This window comes from Ptychodera flava (genome assembly GCF_041260155.1).
Source record: "Ptychodera flava strain L36383 chromosome 23 unlocalized genomic scaffold, AS_Pfla_20210202 Scaffold_23__1_contigs__length_28996876_pilon, whole genome shotgun sequence".
NCBI lineage: Eukaryota > Metazoa > Hemichordata > Enteropneusta > Ptychoderidae > Ptychodera > Ptychodera flava.
The window spans coordinates 17867863-17894642 of NW_027248277.1; the positions used below are offsets into that span (position 1 = coordinate 17867863).

General features: G+C 38.2%; 1 protein-coding gene and 1 pseudogene across 1 annotated transcript; one reads left to right on the forward strand and one right to left on the reverse strand.

Annotated features, from left to right (window-relative positions):
• Positions 1-7169: 7169 nt before the first annotated feature.
• On the forward strand, positions 7170-8699 carry LOC139123793 (tripartite motif-containing protein 2-like). The gene has a single exon (XM_070689946.1). The coding sequence runs from the start codon at positions 7170-7172 to the stop codon at positions 8697-8699; it is 1530 nt and encodes a 509-aa protein (XP_070546047.1).
• A 10205-nt stretch (positions 8700-18904) lies between these two features.
• Positions 18905-26780, reverse strand: part of LOC139123794 (guanosine-3',5'-bis(diphosphate) 3'-pyrophosphohydrolase MESH1-like) — a 79839-nt pseudogene continuing 71963 nt past the window's right edge.

Below are 26780 nucleotides of genomic sequence, written 5' to 3' on the forward strand. Positions count from 1 at the left end.
GACTGTTCAGAATTTACTTCCAGGGGGAGCCTGGAGGATTTTCTTTTTCTATTACATCAGAGTCAGAGCTACATATATCACTGTCACTGCCAGTATTTAGTAGCAGGGCAGTAGTTGTATTAACTTTTTATTTTGACAATACTTTGTTTAGTTTATACAATTGCGTTCTTGTTCTACTCCCTACAATCATGTTGAGTTGTCCAGGATATAGCTTGCCAACACACCCTATGTGTGCCTTGCATTTCGATTAAAGACATAAAATGCAAAAAAGGTTCTAGATTTTGTTTAATTATTACTAACATTAAAACCACTGGACGACATCAAACTGTTGGGAATCAAAATATTTTCAGGTCCCCCCTATAGGCAGAGCAAACTTTCAAGTCCCCCCTCGACTACCCCAAAAATTTTATGAATCCCCCTGAATTCTTCCAGCCCCCCTCACCATTGTTTTGTGAACGCAGTCTTAATTATGCGTACCACCATCCGGACCTCTGTAACAAAACATAGTGTTTACTTTCACATCGACACATAGACATTTGTTAAGTTCAGGCAATTGTTATTATTTCTTCGTCTACTTAAATCATAGACAGTAGATGAACGACACAGATGTAAGACATTTCCCGGATCCAAGAACCATGAGTAGGCCCTCGGATACTCATATGTTGTGAAACTCACTTGCAATAATTGTGAGTTTGAGTAATCTCACTCGTACGCCACTGTTCACAAAGACGCAAATGTATTCAATTTCGGCTGAGCATTTTTCTACGATATGAGTGGGACCCCTGTCACTCGTGTGTCTGAATTCACTTGCATGTTATGCAGAGCATTTTCCTAGAATATGAGTGGGACCCCCGTCACTCGTGTGTCTGAAGTCACTTGTGTGTTATGCAGTTTTCCTAGAATATGAGTGGGACCCCCGTCACCTGTGTGTCTGAAGTCACTTGTGTGTTATGCAGTTTTCCTAGAATATGAGTGGGACCCCCCGTCACCTGTGTGTCTGAAGTCACTTGTTGTGTGTTTGAGAAACTTCACTTGTATGCGTCGCTGTTTCAACGCATGCGCATTCAGTCTCAGTGATATCTGTATCTTTGAATTGTATGTGTGTCGGCTCACTTGTGTAGCGAAGCTCACATGTGTGTCGCGAAGCTGAACTCACTCGTGTGTTTGAGAAATCTGCATGTACTATGTATCTCCGTGATACGTATTGTCGCCAACGTTGACAGTGTGCAGTAATTGTGGGAATGTGTTTGTGTATTGTGCGTCCTGTGTTGGTATGTCTCATGAGCCGACCTTCCACCAATGTCGTCTGGATGTCCTGTACTGAATGTATATGTGCTCGTGTATTCTCACAGATACCATGTGTACGTTAACTCGTATATATATGTATGTCCGTATGTGTCTACATATACAAACATGTATGTATGTGTGATGTGTACTACGTACGTACGTATGTATGTATGTATGTATGTATGTATGTATGTATGTATGTATGTATGTATGTATGTATGTATGTATGTATGTATGTATGTATGTATGTATGTATGTATGTATGTATGTATGTATGTATGTATGTATGTATGTGTGTGTATCAATTGTATGTGTGTACGTGTTATGTGTGTGTGTGTCTGTGTGTGTGTGTGTGTTGTGTGTGTGTCCACTGTATGACGTTTTAAATGTGTAAACTAATTATTTTACATTCGGCGCCCCATATTGGAGTACACACTGTACACGCCTTCTGGGTCGTCAAGGGATCAAACCGTCTGTCATGTCATCACACTGCAGCTGGCTGGCTTACCTTGGGACACTTGAAAATGTTGAGGATGAGCGCCGCCACACAGTTCACTGTGTAAGTTTGCGGTAGATTCCAATAGCGGGCGCACTCCTGTATGTATGTTCGAGATTCATGCTATGGATTCTCCGCGATAGTCACGGTAGCGCTGTGCTTTGAACGGCAAAAGGAAAATTCAAAATTTTCAGTATGAAATTTGCATAATACGAATCTTGACGGGAATTTTGATAAAGTAAGGAACAATGTTTTTATTGTTTTGTCTTCTTATGTGGGGGGGGGAGATAGCTGAAACACTGCTGCTGTTGGCCTTTATAATTTGTAAAATGAAATAAGCTTACTCCAAAGACATCTATTACATGTATAGTTAACCCGTTTTCGTTCTGTTTTTAATCACAAAGTCCATCGTATGCAATAACCATATCATTAACAACCTGAAATAACTCGTTACATTACAAGTCAATTTCATTCCTGATATCTGCTCACACAAACATTTTTCACGGCACCATCGGCGAATTTGCAAAAGTTTGCCTTTCCTAAAATAACATGGTCGAATATTGTCAAAACTTGTAAGAATGATCTAATCATCGCAACACAATAATTGAACATCGAGGTGTCGTCGGCGATGTCAGCGATCTACGAATAAAAATAATGACAAAGAAAAAGGTAAACGCACGCATTAATTTCATGCACATACAAACATGATACAATCACAGATCTAGACGTGTGTGCATATGCCTTCTCAGGCATACAACGTCCATGAGGCGCATAGGCGCAGAGCGGAATAGAACACAGGTGAATGTAATAATCGATTGATTAGGTGACTAAAATATCAGTACTGATATGCTTATTTTTCCTCTTTTGGCGATGGAAATGCGGAAAATTAGTTCATAACAAATATCGCTGAATAGATGATATGTTTACTGCATTTTATAAGAAACTCTACAGGATTTACTGTAGGAATTTTGAGATCTTTTTCAAACTCGCTAGATTCTCTCACATTCCTTCCCTGACTACACACCGTGACTGGTGAAGTCCAGCTCAGAGCCGGTGCAGCCAGCTCGATTATCCGATCTTGTGCCGGGCCGGCCAAGCCTCACTACTGAGTGCGTAACCAGCGATGGACTGTAAAGAGAGTCTAAATCCAATATGCATACTGATCTTCCATGCAAATCCACAATTTTTTTCAGGCCACTCTCATGTGGATGTCTTCCTCCAAAATAGAAAGTCTGCATTTTATTTACTCTCATGCTTTATATACTTTGTTCCATTTTGACCCTCCGCACTCGTACTGGTCGATCTTCAATTAATGAAAATTCATACATACAAATCTTATAGTCACAAAACGTTATCTTGGATATTAAAATAGAAAATAGTAAATAATCTATACATTTATCACGCGGCTAAATGTTCAAATATGTATATGTGTTCATAAATCATCGATGACAACAAACATATTGAAAGATGGCTTGTCCAATTTGCAGAGACAAACAAATCGAAGAAGAAGACATATTTCATTGCAAAGGTTAAACACACAGACATTGATAACTTTAATCGCTACTAAAACTTGTCACTGAATTAAAACGAAGTGTCCGGGAACGCATGCACAATATTTCTTGGGTTCGACAAAAATTCACCTGTTCTGCTTTGTGGTAACACCCCCGCCGCTACTTTTCATTGTTACAGGTTCCATCAAACCATTTTTGAAAACACAAAGAGTGATTTCCATTTTCTCGTACCTTGCGGTTTCCGAAAGTCTTACCGTCAATATTTGAAGATATTTGCATATTAATTATATAACTGTGACGTCATTTAATATCAGACTAGTTGGCGGAACATAAGCGAGTTTAGGATGCAATCATCAGCTGTTTTATCTGTGACCAAGAACTTGGGAAATTTCACTCGTAGAGAGCAGAACAAGATTAGAGTCTTTGATTAGAGTATCCTGCAAAAATTATGGAAACATTTCGGATTCTTCAACCGACACTTACATTTGACCTCAAGTATTCAATTCTATCATGTCTGTACTGACTTTGTTTGTTTGTACTGGAAAAATATCCAAGTTAGCGAAACAGGAATCATTATTTAAATCATGTTACCTTTTGCGGAGAAAGACCAAAATTTGAAATCGTTCATTTTTCATCTTTCTCTGTTATTTCAAATCCTTAATTTTGAAGCCATTTTATTTTGCTTTTTTCATACAAACTGTAATACTTACTCGGCTATATCGTATAAATACCTCTGTAGTTGTCACGCAAATCTACTGAAGGGATGTGAGTCGATGTGTTGTGGATAGTAACGTTTATTGAAGTCTTCACATCAAACAGTCTTTATAATTATGCAGTTTTTTCTTTGAACAATTTCAACCTCTTCAGCTGTACGGTAGTAAATTAATTTATTATTTTGACCTGCGACTCTTTCGGGTTGCCAGGTCAAAACTTATAAATCAAAATGTCTGATAATTTGTACAAATACAACAGAGGAATGTAATGGGCATTTGAATACTCGCACTCTATCAGTCACTGTTAATGACAACGGACATGTGAAATCTTTCTTCGATGAATCTTGTCTTCAGAACCAGAAAAAAGAAACGAAGTTTATCTTCATCTGGTATATTTTCTGTAAGGTTGTGAGATATTGACAAGGGTATGTTACATGCTCAAACTCACAACACTACATGGTAACGATCCCCTAACTTATTACATACAAACTAAATGTATGCAGTATGCATTGTTCATGGCATAAGGCTGCATACGACAAAGCGCTCTTTAAGCCGCACTTTGAACTTTGACCGTCAAAGTCTTACATGACAACGAAGACAATCACATACTCACTCACTCTCTCTCTCTCTCTCTCTCTCTCTCTCTCTCTCTCCTCTCTCTCTCTCTCTCTCTCTCTCTCTCTCTCTCTCTCTCTCTCTCTCTCTCTCTCTCTCTCACATATGTGCCGTTCACTTTCTCTGGATGTCTGATGTTCTTATAAATTGTGAATGGCATTCCTCTGGCCGACCGAAAATCAAAGAATTCTTATTGTACCGCTATTGTCTATTATTAACAGGATAACCACACTGCCAGTGTTCCAGTATTCCAATGATGACGTCATCAAAATGCGATGACGTCATCAAAACAACAAGTGACCATGCATATGCGTCCAGCGGGTACATATCGTACTTGCCCCTGCGTGAGTTACTTTTTTTGTCCTTTGGGGGATAAAAAAAAAACAAAATGAAAGCCATTTTAGAACGAATATCCTTTAAAAAGACAGGGCACGTGAAGTATGTAAACTTGGACCGTGAAAAATGTTTCAAGCAGTGTACTGTTAAAGTACTTTTTGCGCACGATAAAATTTGGATATCCGTGTTCTCGTACTGACGACGATCCGAAACAGCGCCCTCACATGTCGTCACAGACTGCCGCTGGTTCCCGCCCTTTGAACAAATCTTGGCAAGATGTACGAGTCAATATTTCCTTCACGTGCGTGGATGTGAATAACCACGGCATAAATAAGCCATTAAAACGTGCTTTCTTCTTGAAATGCAGGGTCCCTGTCGACTTCTGACACTAAATCACGCAATTTATCGTTTCGGAGTGGAACTCGCTTCTTGAAGAGTGACGGCCGGCGATCTCTTACTCGGCGCGTGTTGAATGAAACTATTGACATGAGTGAAGACGCGGCGCGGTGGGATGCTGGCTTAACAGAAGAAGAAGCCAGAGAATTACAATGTTTAAGGTAAGATCATGCATCTATCCACCACGCATCATTCATTGTCTCTATACATCGATAACTATATCTAATATTGCACGCTACAAACCTATAAAATTCAACGTATCCGAAGGCGCGATTTTGTTTATGTCTTGCTCTCGCTGTTTGCTGAATCAATTTCTTGGACGCGTGTGAATCGATTCCCCAACGAGTTTTAAATTAACTCGATTCAGCGAATCCTGTCAACAATCACAATGGAAAATCGACACCCAATGCATGGCAGTAATTACTGCTAACTTTTCATATTAGTTGCTAATGTTTGCGTCGTAGATGGCGATTTGATCTAGATTTCTGAGAAATAAATGAATGGGCGCCCTGGCGAGGAACTTAAGCGCGCAGATATTGTTACATCACACGTGTTTCAAAATGGCTGAAACCATCTGGAGATTACGGTCCGGACCTAAAATATATTTTATTAATAGTAATGCATATTAATCGATAAGTTTAGTTTGCTAAATTTTTTGCATGTAAAGGAAAAAGTAACTTTACAGAAATAGCGAGTGTTTTAGGTTTAAAACGCGCACAGCAAAACCATTAAGTAAAATTTCACAATATAACGGAAAGTTAAAGTGCAATGTATGTTAGACTTGATATGGTATTATTCTTGCGTTAAACGTAGACTAAAATCATTATAAACCTGGACATTCGAGTATGAAGCAAGCTTGTTTGATGTACAAATGGTTATAAAATTTATTTGGCCTTTTTTCATCGAACGGCATAAAGTACAGTGACTTGTATCAGTCTATCACTTCTCCGAATGAAACTAACGGTAGCGACAGTATACTTGAACGTCGTGTTTGTCTGACTCAGATAACACGAGAAGAAGCCTACAAACATGTGACTGCAGTCAGGGATTGGTCGTTGCAAAGGTGGACTTGTAAACGTTATGCAAATATAGAACGTAGTATTTTCGGTGTTTTTTTAATTCTCTTTGCGAGCTGTTGGCCGATTCTTTTCGAACGTGCCCGTCCAGACTGTCTGTTACAAAAACCAACCAATCCAAAGAATATCAAATGGTTCGACCTGAATGCGCTTAACTTGAATGGAAAGACATGAAAACGGATAAGTTGTTTTTCAAATATAATGGCGATAGACTACTTTCGGTTCGTTACACTTCTGTCCCTATTTCGCCATGACTTAATATAATGTTTCTAGTTGTTACAGTAGAATGCACTCGGGGACAGATATTCGGACTTTCAAATTTATCATCTCTGCAATTGTTGGCTGATCCACTGCGTGTGTCAACTCATTTTGAAGACTGTGGAGTACATGAAGATTTCACCGTCCCGTTTTTTTGAAAATCGAAACGTCAATTTTTGTCACATAAATGTATATTTTATTGAGCCTTTTGTAGTGAAACGTACGAGATTTGAAATAAATATCCAGATACACGAAATAAAAAGAAACGACAATAAAAACACTAAAGAAACCCCGCCAAACCCAGAAATTGTATCTTGAGTGCACCGTTGCAGTACGTAGATTCAAATATGAAATTTTACCCACAAAACTGATGGTACGTATTTCATCTTAAGTCTTTATCGTTCTTCCTAAATGGCACCAATTCACGTTGACATTTTTCTGTCTTCATTCTTTTGTTTTTAAATTACAAAATGTTGAATGCATGGCAGCCTCTGATCTTACAGAGCAGTGTAGCAGAGAAGAAAGGAAGGTGAGAATGAAAGCAGAAGAAATCATCAAGAAAATAAAGAGAGAAGAGCAGAGACTGATAGATGAACTGAAAAACAATTACAAAATGAAAATTAAAAGAGCAGTTGCTGATATTGATGAGATGGAGTTAAAACATAGTAACATTAGGAGTGCAGGCAATTACACTGAGAAATTGATGCATCATGGGAATGCTGCTCAACTTCTCTCCACAAAGGGTGATGTTGGCACTCGTATCAAGCAACTGATTACAATAGAAACTATAGCAAAGGTTGAACATGAGGACCTAATATTCAAACCACATGATGAATTCTCTGAGTATGGAACTCTGGGAGTTCTTGAATCTCAATATGACATTGAAATCTCTAAGTGTACAGTTGAAAACATCCCAAAACAACTCCCTAAAGGTGACTCTTCAGACTTACTGATCATAACCAGAGATTCCACAGGAAAACAAGTCATCCCAAAACAACAAGTGAAAGCAAAGGTAAGAAAACCTGATGCATCATGGGAAGACATCAATGTAGCTGATAACAGAGATGGTACACACAGAGTTAAAGTGGCTGGACAATTGGATGGAAAATGTGAAGTTACCATGACGATAGGAGATCAACCAATACCAGGCTGTCCTGTCATCATACCTGTCATCAAAGGATTGGTGAAGACCATTGGCAGTGAAGAAAGTGCTCAAGGAAAGTACAATAATCCCTGGAGTGTGGCCATAAACAAAGACAGAGACATTGTCACTGCAGATACAGGAAATAATAGGTTGCAGATAACCACAAGAGAGGGAATATTTAAGAAAATCTTGAAGTTCATAGAGTTTAATAAGCTTTTCACACCACGTGATATAGCTATATCAAGTAATAACACATACTATAGTTCAGATTACAACATTAAACAAGTAGTTGTCAGTGATGAGAATGGACATGTCATTAGATGCTTTGGACAAAATGAGTTGAAAAATCCATACGGTCTTGGAATTAGTCCTGTAGATGGCAATGTCTATGTGACAGACTACATGTATGGTTGGAATTGTGTCAGGATTTACACACAACACGGCATATACCTTAGGTCATTTGGGTCAGAAGGTAAAGGTCAAGGGCAATTCAACTGTCCCTGGGGTGTAGTCATTTCAACAACTGGAATGGTGTTTGTAGCAGACCATGATAACCATCGTATCCAGGTATTCAATGCAGATGACCAGTATTTGTATTCCTTTAATTGTCAGAGTGGGGACGGTAAGATGAGAAACCCGAGGGGAATAGCAATTGAAAAAGATAAATATGTCTATGTTAGTACTGGTAGCCATTCCGACCCTAGTAGTCTTTTGAAGTTTGAGAGTAGTGGTAAGTTTGTTTGTCGCATTGATAGTGATAGTGATGGGCTGGACTGCCCCACTGGTATAACACTGACAGATGATGTACCTTGCAGAGTGATTGTAGCTGATAGGGACAACCACAGCATCAAAGTGTTTGTACAGTGATAAGGACGCAATAAATTGTACCAAATTGTGTTTTGTTGATTGATATTGGTTAAATCCAAAGACAAATATCAAGTAACATTTCGATGTTCATGATTTCCTTTCTTTACTGTGAGAAGTTATCAGTTATTTTGATGTCAGAGACTTTATTCAAGATATGTATTTGAAGAATTTTGAGATTATCATTAGTTTTAGTATTTTTGTAATATTCTGTAATGTGTAGAATGTTTTTTCCTTTCTATCCTATGAGAATTTATATGTATTAATAATATTTCACGTTGATGACTACATTCAATACTTTTATTTAAAGAACTTTTAAATTATCATTTGTTTTTCTAGCTTTCGAGAATTTATGATTTGAGTTTATGACAGTATTCAAGACATAAAACATAATTTGAACTGAGAATGCCGCTGTGTATAGTTCTAGTCATATGAAAGGTTTTCAGTATTATTACAATAAACGTTTATTGACTCTGGAAATATGGCCTTTTCTTGGTATAAAATTTGTCTGATTGTTTCTCAGCCATTCCATAAATAACAGAATCAATTAGTGCAAATTAAAAATCATTGGACATGAAATATTAGTCTACAGTTTACTAACATGCTTTCTTTGTAGGGCAAGGAGCTTTATCTTTTGATCGATTTTTTCATTATCTTTATTTTTTATGTCAATTGCAAATTCTTATTATACTCCTAAAAGAAAGTTGAAACACCCACAGACCAGAATTCACTAATAACAACACAATTTACACATAACAGCCATATATGTTTAATATACTGTCATTGTTTACATGTGAATCTAGTCTAGACAAGAATTCAGCTGTCAACAATAACAATGCAGTCTACACATGTACAGGCTGAGTTGACAAACTGAATACTGTGTATTTCAACATGCTTTGGGAGTTGTACAAGAGATTGCGGTTGATATTATGAACACAATTGAGAACAATTATCAAAAAGTTAGTGTTACTGGCCCTTTTAAGCAATGGGATTAAACCACAGCACAGTGGTGAACACCTTCATTTCCCTGTACATAGGTCCAACCTCACCATTGAAAACAATGGTGTTAAACCACAGCACAGTGGTGAACACCTTCATTTCCCTGTACATAGGTCCAACCTCACCATTGAAAACAATGGGGTTAAGCCACAGCACAGTGGTGAACACCTTCATTTCCCTGTACATAGGTCCAACCTCACCATTGAAAACAATGGGGTTAAACCACAGCACAGTGGTGAACACCTTCATTTCCCTGTACATAGGTCCAACCTCACCATTGAAAACAATGGGGTTAAACCACAGCACAGTGGTGAACACCTTCATTTCCCTGTACATAGGTCCAACCTCACCATTGAAAACAATGGGGCTAAACCACAGCACAGTGGTGAACACCTTCATTTCCCTGTACATAGGTCCAACCTCACCATTGAAAACAATGGGGTTAAACCACAACACAGTGGTGAACACCTTCATTTCCCTGTACATAGGTCCAACCTCACCATTGAAAACAATGGCGTTAAACCACAGCACAGTGGTGAACACCTTCATTTCCCTGTACATAGGTCCAACCTCACCATTGAAAACAATGGGGTTAAACCACAGCACAGTGGTGAACACCTTCATTTCCCTGTACATAGGTCCAACCTCACCATTGAAAACAATGGGGTTAAACCACAGCACAGTGGTGAACACCTTCATTTCCCTGCACATAGGTCCACCTCAACATTGAAAACAATAGGGTATGGTTTAAAGCCCCCGTATCAGCGTTCAGATTTACATATTTACAAACTTGCTGAGTATATACAGTCCAATATTAACGGCTGTAACAGTTTTAGAAGCTAAGTCATACTCTTCTTTGACATAGTATATCTAATAATGTTACAGATATTCAGAGTTTACTGTGCCCCCTCCCTCATCACTTAATTTACTTCAAATTTTTGTATCTACCTAGGCACCTACCTGTATCAACTCACGGATTTACCGACTTTCAGATCTAATTATTCACCTTCCTGTATCAATTTACGGACTTGCTTAATTACTTAGCCGGCTATTGAGCCATTCTTTTGTGGGAGTGGAGATTTAGCTGAGCGGTTCTCTCTGTGGCCTCTCAGCTAGTCGACTGATGCCGTATGTTGTGGGTTCGAACCCGATTGAAAACTAGCCGTATTTTCTACCCTGGGTTGGTAACTCTGCTGGTGGACAGAATTGTCCCCGAGGTTATCGTTCGCCCAGTTAAAGCGATGAATTCGTTTCTTCGCTTCGATAAAGTTTGTATGTGCGATGTGTGATAGTGAGCGGTCTCAGTCAGAAATATGTAACAAATTTGCCGGCTATTGAACCACTCTTTTGTGGGAGTGGAGATTTAGCCGAGCGGTTCTCTCTATGGCCTCTCCGCTAGGCGACTGATGCCGTATGCACAGCTGTAGTCAAGTTACGAACATTCTTACTTACGAATTTTAAGATGTAACGATGCACCCGCTGTATCAAGTTACAGACTGACTTATTTACGAAGTTTTATATCTAACGATGCAACCCCTGTCTAATTTTTTTACAGACTCACTTACGAGCTGTCAGGTAAAACTATGCAACCCCCTGTATCAAGTTACGGATTAACTTACTTACTTACGAATTTTTCAAGTCTAGTTATGCACCCCTGTGTATGAACTAATCAACCAACTTACTTAAGAACTTCCGGGTGTAACTATTCATCCCCCTGTATCAACTTACAGACTTACTTACGAACTTGCATATCTAAAATGCATCACCTTTCGCGCTGGATATTATATTACGGCTGTAACTGTCCAAGAAGCTAAGTCGTACTACACTCAGATGACTATCAATGCATCCCCTTGTATCAAAGTTCTAATAATCGTCTTCCGACATGCATTTGCTAGGCTTTCGATAGCATTTATCGACTGTAACCGTTCGAGAAGCTAAGTGTAAATACACCGACAAACTAGTCGCTTGCAGTGATCGATTTTTCTACGGGTCTCACCTTCTAAGTCGTACCTTGGTTGGATATGAGATGACTAGCGATGCTCTCCATTGCATCAACTTAGTAACTTGATACAAGGATGTGGCATTTCGTAAGTAAGTCAGTCAGTCCGCAAAATGATACATGGGGTACAGATACATCTGAAAGTTCGCATAGTAAGTTCGTAACTTGATACAGGGGCGCATAGTAGGAAATAAAGTATTGTAAGTACATAAGTCCGTCACTTAATACAAGGGGATCATAGTTAGAAATGGGGGTTGGCAAAGGAAGCAAGTTGATATCGGGGAGGGGGTGGGTTGGTGCATAGTTAGATATAAAAGTTGGCGAGAAGGTCCGTCAGTAACTTGATACATGATGGGTGCATATATAGTTAGATCTGAAAGTTCGTAAGTATGTGAGGTATGTGAGTATGTTAGTATGTAACTTGATACATGGGGGTGCATATTTAGAAATGAAAGTTGGCAAGTAAATATTAAGTAAACAAGTTGATACCGGGGAATGCATAGCTAGACATGAAAGTTTGTAAGTAAGTTGGTAAGTTGATACAGAAATGAAAGTTTCAAAGTAAGTCAGTAACTTGATGCAGGGGTGCGCAGTAAGAAATGAAAGTTGGCAAGTAAACAAGTAAGCAAGTTGATACGAGGTGCATGGATCTGAAAGTTGGTGAGAAAGTCCGTCCGTACCTTGAAACATGGGTGCATATAGATCTGAAAGTTCGTCAGTAAGTACGTAACTTGATACATGGGGGTGCATAATTATTCTTAAAGTTCGTAAGTAAGTAGGTCAGTTCGGATCCAACCCTCCACATGTTTTCCGTCAGTATTTTTTTGCGACCAAAAGTTTCGTTTACCCCTATTTTATGTTGACTACACGGACCATCTGCCGACTTCTTTAAAGATTAAAAAAGGTTCACTGTCTTGCGAACCACCAGTACATCCGTACAAGCTTCATGGCCTGTGTCAGGCTTTTGTACATGTCAGGTCTGTGTAATGTGTGCTCCCAGCACTTTTAAATGACCTTATTGATATTTGAGTATAGCTAGGTAAGCTAATTCAAGCACCACTGGCTGCATGCCAAATTTCACGATTCAAGTTCCGCAGTTTAACTAGAAACTGATGCATTTTCACTCAAATTTACTTTATCGATTGTGATAAAGCACCGTTGGGACTGAAACTTCGCTCACATTATCATCATTGTTTGCGCAAATAAAAGACTTCTATCTCTATTGGCTAGCCTGTAATTTTATGGAACGGGATAAGGATCAAAGGTAAGTTACAACCTCAAAATTTAAATGTGCATTTTGGTCCCATACTGGCCATTGTTCAATAGACACCAGCCCTCATCGACTCTAATACATAGGAGAAAAGATGGCCATAGCTTACCTGCCGGGTAGAGATGTAGGACAGGTCAAAGGTCAAAGAAAATTCTGAAAATAATTCTTTATAAATCCTCTTCTGAACATTGACATGGCTTAAGATCTTGATGTTTGCAATGTAGCAACCTGGCCGTTGACCTGGTCTTCAAAGTTAGTGTACTGAATTTTGATTGCTCAATTTTTATGCAAATGAGGTCAATTTTAAAGGTGAAATCTGAGATGGTCGCCAAAGGAAGGGGCTTCATATTATTCGGGGATGGTAACCATCTGTTGCGCATGAAAACTAGGGAGGATGACTTTTTCCTTGCCAACACTTGTATGCGCCACAGTACTGTAGATTTCCCATAATTCATTATGATTTGTACCCTCGGAGATTCCTCAGTGGAGTCTACCATGTCTCCCATGTGTAGACAAATTTACAGACTGTTTATCAAAATTTTGAAAACGTACTTTTATGCATGCCATTCTTCTCAAGTCTCGTTTTAAATGATTTGGAAAATTATGCATAATTGAGAGAGAAGATAGCATTTTTGTAAAATTTGCCGCAGATTGTGTCCTCAGCCATACAGAATAATGTGAAGTAAAGTAGGGAGACTAGTTGCACCTGTTTTATGAAACAAAAGATATTGATTTTTTGCAATGGAAGAGGCAAAAGAAATTTGCATGCTAAGTTTTCTCAGAGAATGACCCCTTCAGTTCATCATAACTTGCTGCCCAAAAAGCAAGGCATTTGTAGTACCTACAGAATGTGACTTTTATGGTTGTTTAATGGTTATTTTGAAACTTTCACTGAAATTTCTAAACGTACTTTTACTTGATATTATTTAATAATTATTCTGATGCTGCACATTAGTGCCTACATGCAGAAAAGTAACCTTCAAGGATAAAAATCAAAGAGAATTGTGGGTAATTTATTGTACTGTGTGCGCGGCATCATTTTAAAAAGCTCCAGCCCTCCCTCCCTCCCTGTAATTTCTATCCGGTCCCTTACTGTACTAACCTAGGCCCTACATGAAGGATTCATAAACACACGTATCGCAGGTGACCACTTAATGCATATAGAAGGTGCAGTTGAAGCCCTATCGTAATTTGTCAGTGTAGATGTATTAAAAATGTACATACATACATACATACATACATACATACATACATACATACATAGATACATACATACATACATAGATACATACATACATACATACATAGATACATAGATACATACTTACACATACATACATACATACATACATACATACATACATACATACATACATACATACATACATACATACATACATACATACATACATACATACATACATACATACATACATACATACATACATACATACATACATACATACATACATACATACATATATATACATCTGCTACTCCTATGATAGAGAGACAAGTCGAATGATTAGAGGAATGCCCTTTCTCTCGGACGTGAGAAAGACGATCTTTATTTATCTGTACACTTTCAGTTTACTTTGCTCACATATATTCTTTGAGAAGCTAAAAACATTTTCCATATTTTTGCATCTGGTATATTGATCATCATCATATTTATGAATACTTTGAAAAAAATGCAGACGACATCCACAGGTTGTCAGGAACAATAGTAAACACATATACAAACGTTGTCTTCTTGACACATCAAATTCCATGATATTCAACAACTTTTCAGAAGTAGACCCTGACAGCAAAAGACCCTGATAGCAAAGGTGTTACAGAAACAAACATACTGAATAAAATGTCACAAATTAAACTTATTGGGGAGTTTACAGGAATGTGGCCTTCTATTTCCTGCCACACGTCTCACAACGATGTATTTTATTGCTGGTCAAACTAAACTGTAAGATGTAATATTAACTTGTAAAGCTGAAGCACTGAGTAGGGGAATAAACGAGACTTTATATTTTCCAAACAATCTGCAAAAATACTCATTGTCACCTTTCCCAATTTTACAAAGGGGCAAAGGGGCAACCTTGCCATTCAGAATGTTCAGATGATACAATTTTTGTATTTATTAAATACAATGTATTTCACCGCTATGGCTGTGATTCTGCCAGTCAGGGTTCTCAAAAATTTTGAAGTAGGCGGAAAATTAAGAAAAGTAGGCGGTTAGCTTCTGTGTGCAACCAGGTTCCCTGGGGGAGGGGTGTTTCAAGTATTATTTTTACCTTCTCGTGTCTATTTATAGACAGAGAAGGTATTAGAGTTGAAAACCAATCTGCTGCTGTCAAGAACTTCCGTCTGTCAAGACTTCCGTCTGTCAAGACTTCCGTTGACGTCATGCCATTGTGATGGGTCATATCATAAACTGGTGGGGGTGTTCATGGCTCAGGTTGAGGTGTGGGAGAACGATTTTGAGCTATGACAAAAATCAAAAGGGACTTAGCGGCATAGCCACAGTGTTAAGCCTTTCTCCAAGGTTTCTTAGTTGACTACAATCTATTACAGACTACTGAGCTGACGTTAGGGGTACTCACTTTGTGTTTGCTCACTCTGTGAGCGCCAGTGTTTGGTACTGAGTTGCGTGGATATCCCCTCATGGCCTCACGTGATCTGGGCCTGTTGCATAATCTGCAGAGATGATCATATGCCTCCGAGTCTGAAAACTGTCATCCTGTCGGCATTTTCCTTGCATTTTTTCTCATTTAATTTTGCAAAATATCGGCGAGTACCTCAATATTTCAAGATAACCCTTTCTTCCCAATCGTTTCCTGGAGTTTCAGAGTCATATGAACGAAAATGAGTGAAAGTTTTAGACAGGAAAATCGGACGTCGGCCATGTTCAATGTTTACAGTACAATCAGAAGTTTATGTGGAGGAATTAACCAACAAACACAGGAGTGTTCATGATGCCCGCCCTCTAGAGGCAGACCCTCCTATATGAAGTACCACATTTGATGCATGTGGAAAGCTTGACCACACAATGGAGCATTTAAACTTTTAGAAAATGACAAACTGAATAAGAAGGTATTCAGAAAATGTCAAATACTGAGGAAAAATGCGCAAATATTCAAAATAAACAGGTTAACTGATTGGTCAGCTATAAAAAACAATGAAAATGTTTATGATCAAAAGTTTTTGAGATGCGCACATTTTAACAAAACAGAAATTATTAACATGATAAATATAAGACCAAACTATTTTTTCAGGGATGGGACAGGTTGGAAATGAGGGGTGAGAGACAAAGGCACTCCTATTGCTGCATATGGATGCAGCCACACCATTTCATTTACAGCATACTTTAATATCACTGTGTTGTGTTCAAGTTCCATATTGTACTGACTGTCATACAAGGATAACATAAGCGAATCAAATCAAATTAGAAGAGGATCAATGCTGTTGTGTGGATTTTGCTGAACATGGCTGATATTTCGCCCTATATATTTGGTATCCAGCAAAGGCATATTTTGATGTAAAGTCAAAATTAACACTACATTGCTGACAATATATTTTACCGTTTCTGCATGAATTTTTCTTTTTTAAATTACAGTATATTAGTACTTCAAACAGATTAACAGTTATCGTGATGTCAACCATAATTTTACATCACAAAGACTGTAATTCTGCCAATTTTTTTTGTTTTTCAGTCATTTTATAAATTTTGCACTGCACAAGATGATTGAACAAATTGCAATGTTTGAATCGTAAACTCAAAGAATAAAAATCCTTTGGTCACAAATTAAATTATTTTTTGAAAAGAAATTTACTCTTAAACACTTTTAGCATATATTCTTACATGGTCATATATTTCAAGGAAAATATGCCTATTAAAAACAGTAATTTCTTCACTTTCAATTTTTTTCAATACTATGACAATTATCAGCCATGAGGTTATACAAACACAAGACCAGATAGGCGTTTTTCATCATTTCCACAGGACTCTTTGGAAAATCCATTAAAAACAGTTAAAAGTGACTGGAAATGATCACTTGGTATACATTTAATTTACAGATGCCAGGTTGTGTATTTCACATGCACTCAGGTCAGTAAGGAAGTGCGTCATTACTATTTTGGACTGTTAATTCTTATTTCTGAATTGTTTAACTTTTTTCCACATTGAACTATCTTTAGGCAGTTTATACTGTAGCTTAGAATTTTTTTGATTGATGTATTTAATCATCTTTTGGGTTCTTTGGGTCCATATCCCACCTCATGCCCCTACATAATCTACTATTTGCCAACAATGCCATGCCAACAATTAATTACTTGACTTGACCACAAGCTTGAGAAGCTACAGCATCATTGATGGTATTTTTATAATTGAAGACATTTCTGAGCAATTTCATGCATTCTTATACAGTGTATAAAAGGCTATTCCAACATACACACAGGGGAGGGTTTCAGGGACGGGGTTCCCCCGTCCCTGTGGGCAAGAAATTTTAAATTTTGAAGACATTTTGGAGTAATTTTGTGCATTCTTGTACAGTATAATTAAAGACCATTTCAGCATACAGAATAATCATTATCATTGTCAATTACAACATGTTTTCAAGGGATACAGTTTTTAAAAAACGTCAGAAAAATTAATTTGATATCACTCGGGCCTGTCAACTGTATCCAGTTGACAAGGATAATAGCAAAATTTCACCAGACTGTTGTGTAGAATCATATTAGCTCATGACTTGAACAAACATTTTGAAATACATCATAGAATAGGGGTTTTCACAACCCAGAAAACGATCCGCTAGAATCCTGACCAGCCTGGCTGTACAAAGTTTTTTACTGATTTAAATAAACTTGATTGAAGATACAGTAAAATCAAACAGTTTATTCAATTCAATGAATTATAGGAACACAATTTTCAGTGATTTTAATTCACTGTACTAATTTCACAATAAAACAAATCCGTGAGCTGATTATTGATTTTTTGCTGATGTTGAATATAATTGAAAAAAAGAGATAAATTTCAGTGTTCATGTTTGATAAAACCTCAAACTAACGACACCGAACGCCAGCCTGTACTGCACCGTGTGTGTACACAGCACCGGCAGTCAATTGTAAACAGTACACACAACGCGATATTGGTCGACCTGAAATTTGACACTGTGATCAACGTAGCGTTTCAAAAGTACGAAAAGTGAGACCAAGTAATTTTTTGTTTATTTAGATTTGATCTACACCTCCCAAAACCAACAGACAAAGTCCTACTCTTACGCAGAAAATCAAAGTTTTCAAGCGTCGACTTTCTCTTCAGCGATGCACCACGGCCCCTCCACAAAACGCGATGTCGATCGACTTGAATATTGGCATCGTGATTGACCACGGATGGATTGACATGGCGTTTCAAAGTATGAAAAATAAGACTCAGTAACTTTTGGTCGCTTTAGATTCGATCAAAACCTACCAAACCCATCAGACAAGGCCCTACTCTTACTCTATACTCTTACGCAGAAAAAAAAAGCTCTCAAGCGTCGACTTTCTCTCCAGGTTTGAGCGAAACAAAAGTCGGCTTCACTCGGAAATGGTCGGCTATTCGCTGGCATAACGTAATTGTATCGGCTATACCCGACGTGAACGTCGGAATAATTCTGCTTGTGATCGGGCAAGCAAGGTTGACCTCGACAGCGATCAATTCCCAGTATGCTATAACGTTCGCTGATCACGGAACTACAGTGATAGCAACAAGTTCACCGCCTAAATTGCTAGACTACATGATATAGCCACATCGGCACTTCTGAAATATTATCTCCGGCTTGCAAGACCACAAAAAAATCACAATATTGTTATCAAAACCAGAATTTCCGGGCCAGAGAGCGAAACAGTGCTGAAAAGTAGCCGGCCAAAATACGAAAGTAGCCGGTCAATTTGGCCGGCATCCGGCTAAAAATGAACACGCTGCCATACACCTTTTTCAGTGAAAATTTCATCACGCTTCTTCCATCACTTTATTGACACCCCTGAGTCCCTTGATGACTTTGGCTGCCCAAAGAAAATAGTCCTGTATTCGTTCAGGTGTCCATCCTTCAGGAGCGATTTCTTTCAAGTCTCGTAAATTGTACAATTTGTCGGCTAATTTCACTAATTTCGCTTCGTGACTTATGTGTGGTGCATGTTCAATTTGTAGTCGTTTGCGTTCCATCTTGGGGAGGGACTTGTCATCTGTGACCTCTACCACGATTTGTCTTACATCTTTACCGAAATGTTCTTCGATTTCTTCCAATGTTGTGTCGGTGTCTTCTACAGTGTCATGCAGCAACGCTGCCTGAGTAAGGGACGAGAAACACAAAGAGAGGTTTAACTTATAGTTACAAAAATTGATTAGTGAGGGAGACAATTAAAGGGGGTGTCCCCCTCTTTTACGGAAATTTTGCAAGTTTTTAATCAATTTGATAGCCTTCAGTGCAATCTGAGAAAAAAAGTATAGATAAATAAGTTGTTTTCTTGTTTTTTTCTGACAAACGTTTGTTTTTGGTAAATGAATTATGACAGGGAAAAAGCCGTATTATTGAATTTTAATAAAAAGTTAAATTAGCAGAGAAATTTTCGTTCAAACCACTGTCTCCACTAAAACATTTAGACATAACAGCATAGAGGTATCTCTGATCACAGGGAAGCTAGTAATGTGGTTGTTGTTTTTGTTATTTGCTGATAAAATTGAAGAACACTCATGAATTTGGTGTTGCTGTTGTGTGTTCATACTGATAATGTTGCGAATTTATGTAACTGAAGATAACCGTGACATCAAACCAATGTTTACATTTTGCCCATACACCAGATACATGGAGAAATTTCAACATACAATCATCAACTCAGAAACCCTACAGGTAAAAGTAAACACAGTTTTCTTCCAGAACAGCTGGTACATCCACATCTGGAAAAACTTACAAACTTAACCAATTACACAAGGATGACGACACAAGAGATAAAGTTAAGGAAATTAACAGTAGTGAATTTGACTATTCGTTTCAAATCCTTACCTAACTTGACATCTTCAACTAATATACACTTGCACGGTTAATAACGTGCAAAAAGACACCAGGGGTGGACAATTTGGCAGGGGGGGGGGTCTGGAAGATTAATGACGTACATTATCTTTTTTACCTGATCCATTGCACATTTTTCCAACCCTCCCACCTTTTTATTTTGTCAAACCTTCTCTTGCTGATTTTTTATTGACATTTGTTTGGAATATTTTCTAAAAATCTTCCAGGGAACCCCCCCCCAGGATATCAAATGGTCCACCCCTTTGTATTGACCATGTTTGCATAAGAGATACAATGACCAGATGGAAGGAAGTGTGACAACTATTTATAACCTGAAAAAAAAAAACTATTTATAACTGACACTCTTAAATATGGAAAAAATTTCGGAATATATTTGTTGGAAACCAAACCTGCTAAAATCACCTCAGCTATGTTTTCTAATGATTTTTTACCGCATTTCAACACAAATACAGTTTACCATATCAAATGCTTGCCAAATCACCACATTATGTACTCTTAATTCCAGTAGAAAGAAAATTACCAAAAAATGAAAAAGTCTTTTCACAATATTTATTAATTTTGTTCATATCAACACAATCTGAATATGTTATGGTACCACTACTCAAAGTAACCTTCATGCCAAATTTCAAACTAGCATTGGAAGTGGTTGCTGTGAAGATTATTTGTTACCAAAAACAACAAAGACAAAAAAGTATTACAATTATTCATCTCATTCTGACATGGTAATATGTATGAGAACATTTGTAGGGATTTAAAAACCAAATTTCAAATCAATACAGTGGACTATTTCTGTAATTTTTTCTGTCAAAAATTTGGAAAAAACTTCACAAACTAAAAACTTGAAGAGGTTTCTCTGAAACTTAAACAAGCAACCTAACAGCCAATAGGGCTCCTTTGTGTAATGTAGAGAATAACTTTTTGTGACACGTGCTGATGAAGGAGGATATCTTTGATCGCCTGCTTAAGGTTGATCTGACCAAAATTGCAAAAACGGCTGCATAAATTTAAAATGAAGATTTTGTCATAATTGGAACATTCTGAACATTCTGGAAAATTCTGATTATGGAAAATTCTGATTATCTGTAGGAACATGTCTGTCTACTCAATATCAAAGATATCAGACAAGTACTTTTTGAACAAGTCATTGTCAATGACATAGTCCCCACTTGTAATAGGAGTATTAGTCTTGATGGGGCAGGGAAATGAGGTCATTAAGAAGTATCACTGGAGTGTATATGTTCAGATCTATGGACACATAGGTCCATGTCATTGTTCCCAATTTGAAACAAGAGGCATGTATAAGTTATGGTTCTAAATCAGGAAAAAAGATCAGACCTCTAGTTGTATTGGCCAGCCAAGAAATACATATGTGCATAATAAATGAGGTACAAGATGTGACATCTTAAAGGCATTCGTTGGCACCAGATTGTCTCATCAGAAAATTTACCCACCAGATTACAATTTCAATGGAAAACAAAGGCTATCACACTCCAAAATCCTCTTACAGACTAGAACAAAGGCGATCCCTGGGAAGCGAGCAGCAATGGCTTTAAGGTCTATTATCCTATCAAAATCAAAGCGTAAAGAACTTGTGGTTACTGAGATATGCATATATATGCATATTGAAGGTCAAAGGTCATCAAGGTAACGTGACATTTTGAAAAAAAAAAAAAACATTGTATTGCTAATTAATCCATATATGCCAAAATTCAGACCTCCAGCTCTATTGGCTTGGCCACAATTATATATGGGCATAATTAACGAGGTTAAGCATCTGTTGTCATAAGTTCTTCCAACCTACTCAATATAAAGGACATAGCACTTGCGGTTACTTATTTATTGACATTATCGTGTATTGTAGGTATAAGGTTATAGAGGTCACATGACATTTTGTCAAAAAATTTCTATCCTATAGTCTATCCCTATATACTAAAAATCGTACATTTACCTCTATTGGCTTGCTCAAAATTAGATATGCACATAATTAATGAGGTACAATATGTGGCGTCATAAGGTGTCCCATCATACCAAATATGAAGGGTGTAGCATTAATGGTTCCTGAGTTATGGACAAATATGTATATTTGAGGTCAAAGGTCACCGAGGTCACATGACATTTTGTCAAAAAAATTGTATTGCTAAGTTATCCCTACATACCAAAAATCATACCTCTAGCTCTATTGGCTCGCTCAAAGTTAGATATGCGCATAATTAATGAGGAACAATATGTGGCGTCATAAGCTGTCCCATCATACCAAATATGAAGGGTCTAGCACTTGTGGTTACTGAGTTATGGACAAATATGTATATTTGAGGTCAAAGGTCACCAAGGTCACATGACATTTTGTCAAAAAAATTGTATTGCTAAGTTATCCATATATACCAAAAATCAGACCTCTAGCTCTATCGGCTCGCTCAAAATTAGATATGCGCATAATTAATGAGGTACAATATGTGGCGTCATAAGGTGTCCCTTCATACCAAATATGAAGAGTGTAGCACTTGTGGTTACTGAGTTATGCACAAATATGTATATTTGAGGTCAAGGGTCATTGAGGTCACGTGTCATTATGTCAAAAAATTGTATTGCTATGTTATCCCTACAAACCAAAAATCAGACCTCTGGCTCTGTTGGCTCGCTCAAAATTAGATATGCACATAATTAATGAGGAACAATATGTGGCGTCATAAGCTGTCCCATCATACCAAATATGAAGGGTGTAGCATTAGTGATTACTGAGTTATGGACAAATATGTATATTTGAGGTCAAAGGTCACCAAGGTCACGTGACATTTGTCAAAGTGTCTGAGATATCTGCGTGAACGGATGGACTCACATGGATGGACTCACGGACTGACATGACCCAATCTATGAGCCCCCTGGACTTTATCTGTGGGGACTAAAAACTGTGTCACTGCATCCTTTTTGCAATATGAATACTATGAGAAACTAAATTTTTATTTTTCTTGGCCTTATACATGGGAGTCTATGGACTGCCTTATACATGGGAGTCTATGGACTGCCTTATACATGGGAGTCTATGGACTTCCTTATACATGGGAGTCTATGGACTGCCTTATACATGGGAGTCTATAGACCGCCTTATACATGGGAGTCTATGGACTGCCTTATACATGGGAGTCTATGGACTGCCTTATACATGGGAGTCTATGGACTTCCTTATACATTGGAGTCTATGGACTGCTTATACATGGGAGTCTATGGACCGCCTTATACATGGGAGTCTATGGACGCCTTTATGCAGCGTTCTCACCAGGCCACGATTCCGCGACATTCCCGCATATATTTCTGTTTTGTCGCGGATTTCTTGGGCGTGCACGCCAATAGTAGCGTGCCTTTGAAATTATGAACTTTCATGGAGCCAGCCGTATGGCCGGCTGGCCGTATTATACAGCCAGTACTTCTCACCATGGACATAAATGATTGACGCGAGTAATTACACTTCCTGGTTGAAACCGAGGCAATCTGGAGGCAATACCCGTCAGAGGGCGTACTTAAGCCACATCTGTGATTCGATACATGATGGCCGATGTGTGGATGCATTATTACGTATACCACACAGCGGCCGTCGTGTATTGAACCACACGAGACTGTGGTAGTCTGACGCACTTGACGTGTTCGCCTTGCATGCATATCGGTACATGTCCACGGAATTCGCGGAAGCTGGAGGCGTCATGGGCACGATAAATTTTTTCATAGGCTACGACAACAATAATCCGAACTACGAAAACACAAGAATGTAAAGCTTGTATATGCCTAAGGAATTACATGAACATTTTTCGAAAACAACGAACTCGAAGCTGGTAGCATTATACTGTGAGTTCCGCATGGCAACCAAGGTCTTGACGGGAACGACGTTATAGTGTTCGTGCCGTTGAGATTCAGTGAATTTTTGTTCTCGAAAAATAACGCAACTTTGTCTGAGATAATTTTTAGGTCTTTGCTATGTTTGGAATCATGTATAAACTTCGCGGGAGATACGTGTTTTGTGATGTTATCAGGCATTTGCTCCGTTCCTCGCCCACGCGACCTAGTACCCACGACTAGAAATGATCGACAACTGGCCCATTGCCGATTGATAATATTATTCCAAAAGTAGTTCCGAGGTTTAAATGTGGAATAGTTGGAGGAAGGTTCTCTTATTATGCAAAAATTATCAATTCTTGGCTTGCGCATGTGATAAGTATATTATTCCAGGCGAACTTATACGTGAGAACATGGACGTCTTTTTTCCATGCTTCAATCAATTGACAAAATTTGTAGCCTTGGCTGGCGACCAAAATTTCACGTCAAAAGTTTATGATTGTTTACAAACATCATAGGGATATGTTTCCTGATCTAAATAAATGCTGACTTGGCCTGTTCCTTCTGCTGGTTGTGAAAGGGGGTTTAGAGTGCGAAAAAAAGTAACTAATGACAGGAATCAACTGGGAGCTGAACGGCTGGACACTCTAGCAACTACTGTTATTGTAGAGGACCCCGAAATGGACTTTCACACTGGAAAGAACGAAAGTCCCATAGACTTTTCATTAAAAGGCACTGATATTCAATATCAGTTGATATGTCAGTTGATATGTTCGCCGAATGTTTACAAAAAAGTTGTTAAGTTGAATGAGTTGTTGAGTCCTTTATTTTTTCCATGCACAGAATAAGGTTCGTATTTGCAGTTTGACTTTTTTAACATATTTATATATTGTCTCACAAAAATCATCCGTTGTCCCGCTTTTTTTTGGTCAGCGGGACAAAATGTCCCACAAAATTTTTTTTCTGGTGAGAACACTGGCCTTATACATGGAGTCTATGGACTGCCTTATACATGGGAGTCTATGGACTTCCTTATACATGGGAGTCTATGGACCGCCTTATACATGGGAGTCTATAGACCGCCTTATACATGGGAGTCTATGGACTGCCTTATACATGGAGTCTATGGACTTCCTTATACATGGGAGTCTATGGACCGCCTTATACATGGGAGTCTATAGACCGCCTTATACATGGGAGTCTATGGACTGCCTTATACATGGGAGTCTATGGACTTCCTTATACATGGGAGTCTATGGACTGCCTTATACATGGGAGTCTATGGACCGCCCTATACATGGGAGTCTATGGACAGCCTTATACATGGGAGTCTATGGAGGTGAAAACTAAAAAGTCCTCTAACACGGCCAAATTTGATCGCATTGTGAACAAATCGACGTGCATCTGTATGAGGTAGGGTACTATCCTTGTACCAAGTTTGAACGAAATCGCTCCAGGCGTCTCTGAGATATCTGCGTGAACGGACGGACGCACGGACGGACGGACGCACGGACGGACGCACGGACGGACGCACGGACATGACAAACCTATAAGTCCCCCCGGACGGTGTCCGTGGCGACTAAAACTAATTTTTTGACCAAAAATGGCAAAAATTGCCCCCAAAATACAAAATCACAGATTTCATCCTAATTTCAATATAGCACATTAAGATAAAGCCAAGGAACCTGTATACCAAATATGAAAGCTATCAAACAAACAGTTTTAGTGCAACACACTGTTTGATCATAATTGACAAAAATTGCCCCAAAATACAAAATTGCAGATTTCATCCAAATTTGAATACATCACATTCTGATCAACCTTGGGGACCTGTATACCAAGTATCGAAGTTTTCAGATGAGAACTTATTGGAGAAAAGAAAATTTGATCAAAAATTGGGAAAATTGCCCTAAAATTATAAATATCAAAATGTCAATACAATATATATAAACTTGACTGAGGTCATCGCGAGGAACATGGATACCAACTTTAAAAGCAATCCGACAAGTTGTTTTAGAGAACGAGATGTTTTGACTAAAAAATTGAAAAAAATTACCCCAAAAATACAAACATTCAAATTTCACCCAAATCTGTAGACATCTTGTGTAGAATACCTAAAGGAACCTGCATACCAAGTTTAAACCCAATCTGACCAACACTTACAAAGTTTTAGCAATTTGCAGGATTTTCCTTTTTTCCTCATTTGACACTGACATGTTCATTTCAACAATATCATATCTCCCCCCTGGATGCACCTGTACACCAAATACTAAGATGGTAGGTGCTGCGATTTAGGAGTTTTTGCGGTGGATTACATACTTACGTACATCATACATACAGACATACACACATACATACAGACAGGCAGTTTTTCCAACCTATAAGAATAGCTTCCATTGGCACATATTGGCACTAACAACTACCAGAGCACTAAGTTCCCTGTGATATTGTGACAAAAACCAACAGCAAATGATATTGTCCCTCGCAAAATGTGGGCATACTTTCAGCCAATGATATCATCACTTGCAAAATGTGGGCATACTTTCAGCCAATGATATCATCACTTGCAAAATGTGGGCATACTTTCAGCCAATGACATCATCGCTTGCAAAGTGTGGGCATACTTTCAGCCGATGACATCATCGCTTGCAAAGTGTGGGCATACTTTCAGCCAATGATATTATGTATATGAAAGGGCATTACTCTGACATTGCATTTAGCAAAATGTTTGACAACTTAATCAAATAGCTGCCGTGTATGTGAATAGCTTGACATTGGTTGACTTATTCTCAATTCCTTAGCAATTCAATAATTTTTTTCATAATCTCAGCTGGTTAAAATGCTGTTAGAACCGTCCAATTTCACCTGGTGCTGGCTTTTTCTACAAAAAAGTATGTGACAATAAATCATTGAAAGTTCAGGAAAAC

Bases quoted from the DNA above. Each gene is read 5' to 3' on its own strand.
- LOC139123793 (XM_070689946.1), top strand. From the start codon at position 7,170: ATGGCAGCCTCTGATCTTACAGAGCAGTGTAGCAGAGAAGAAAGGAAG.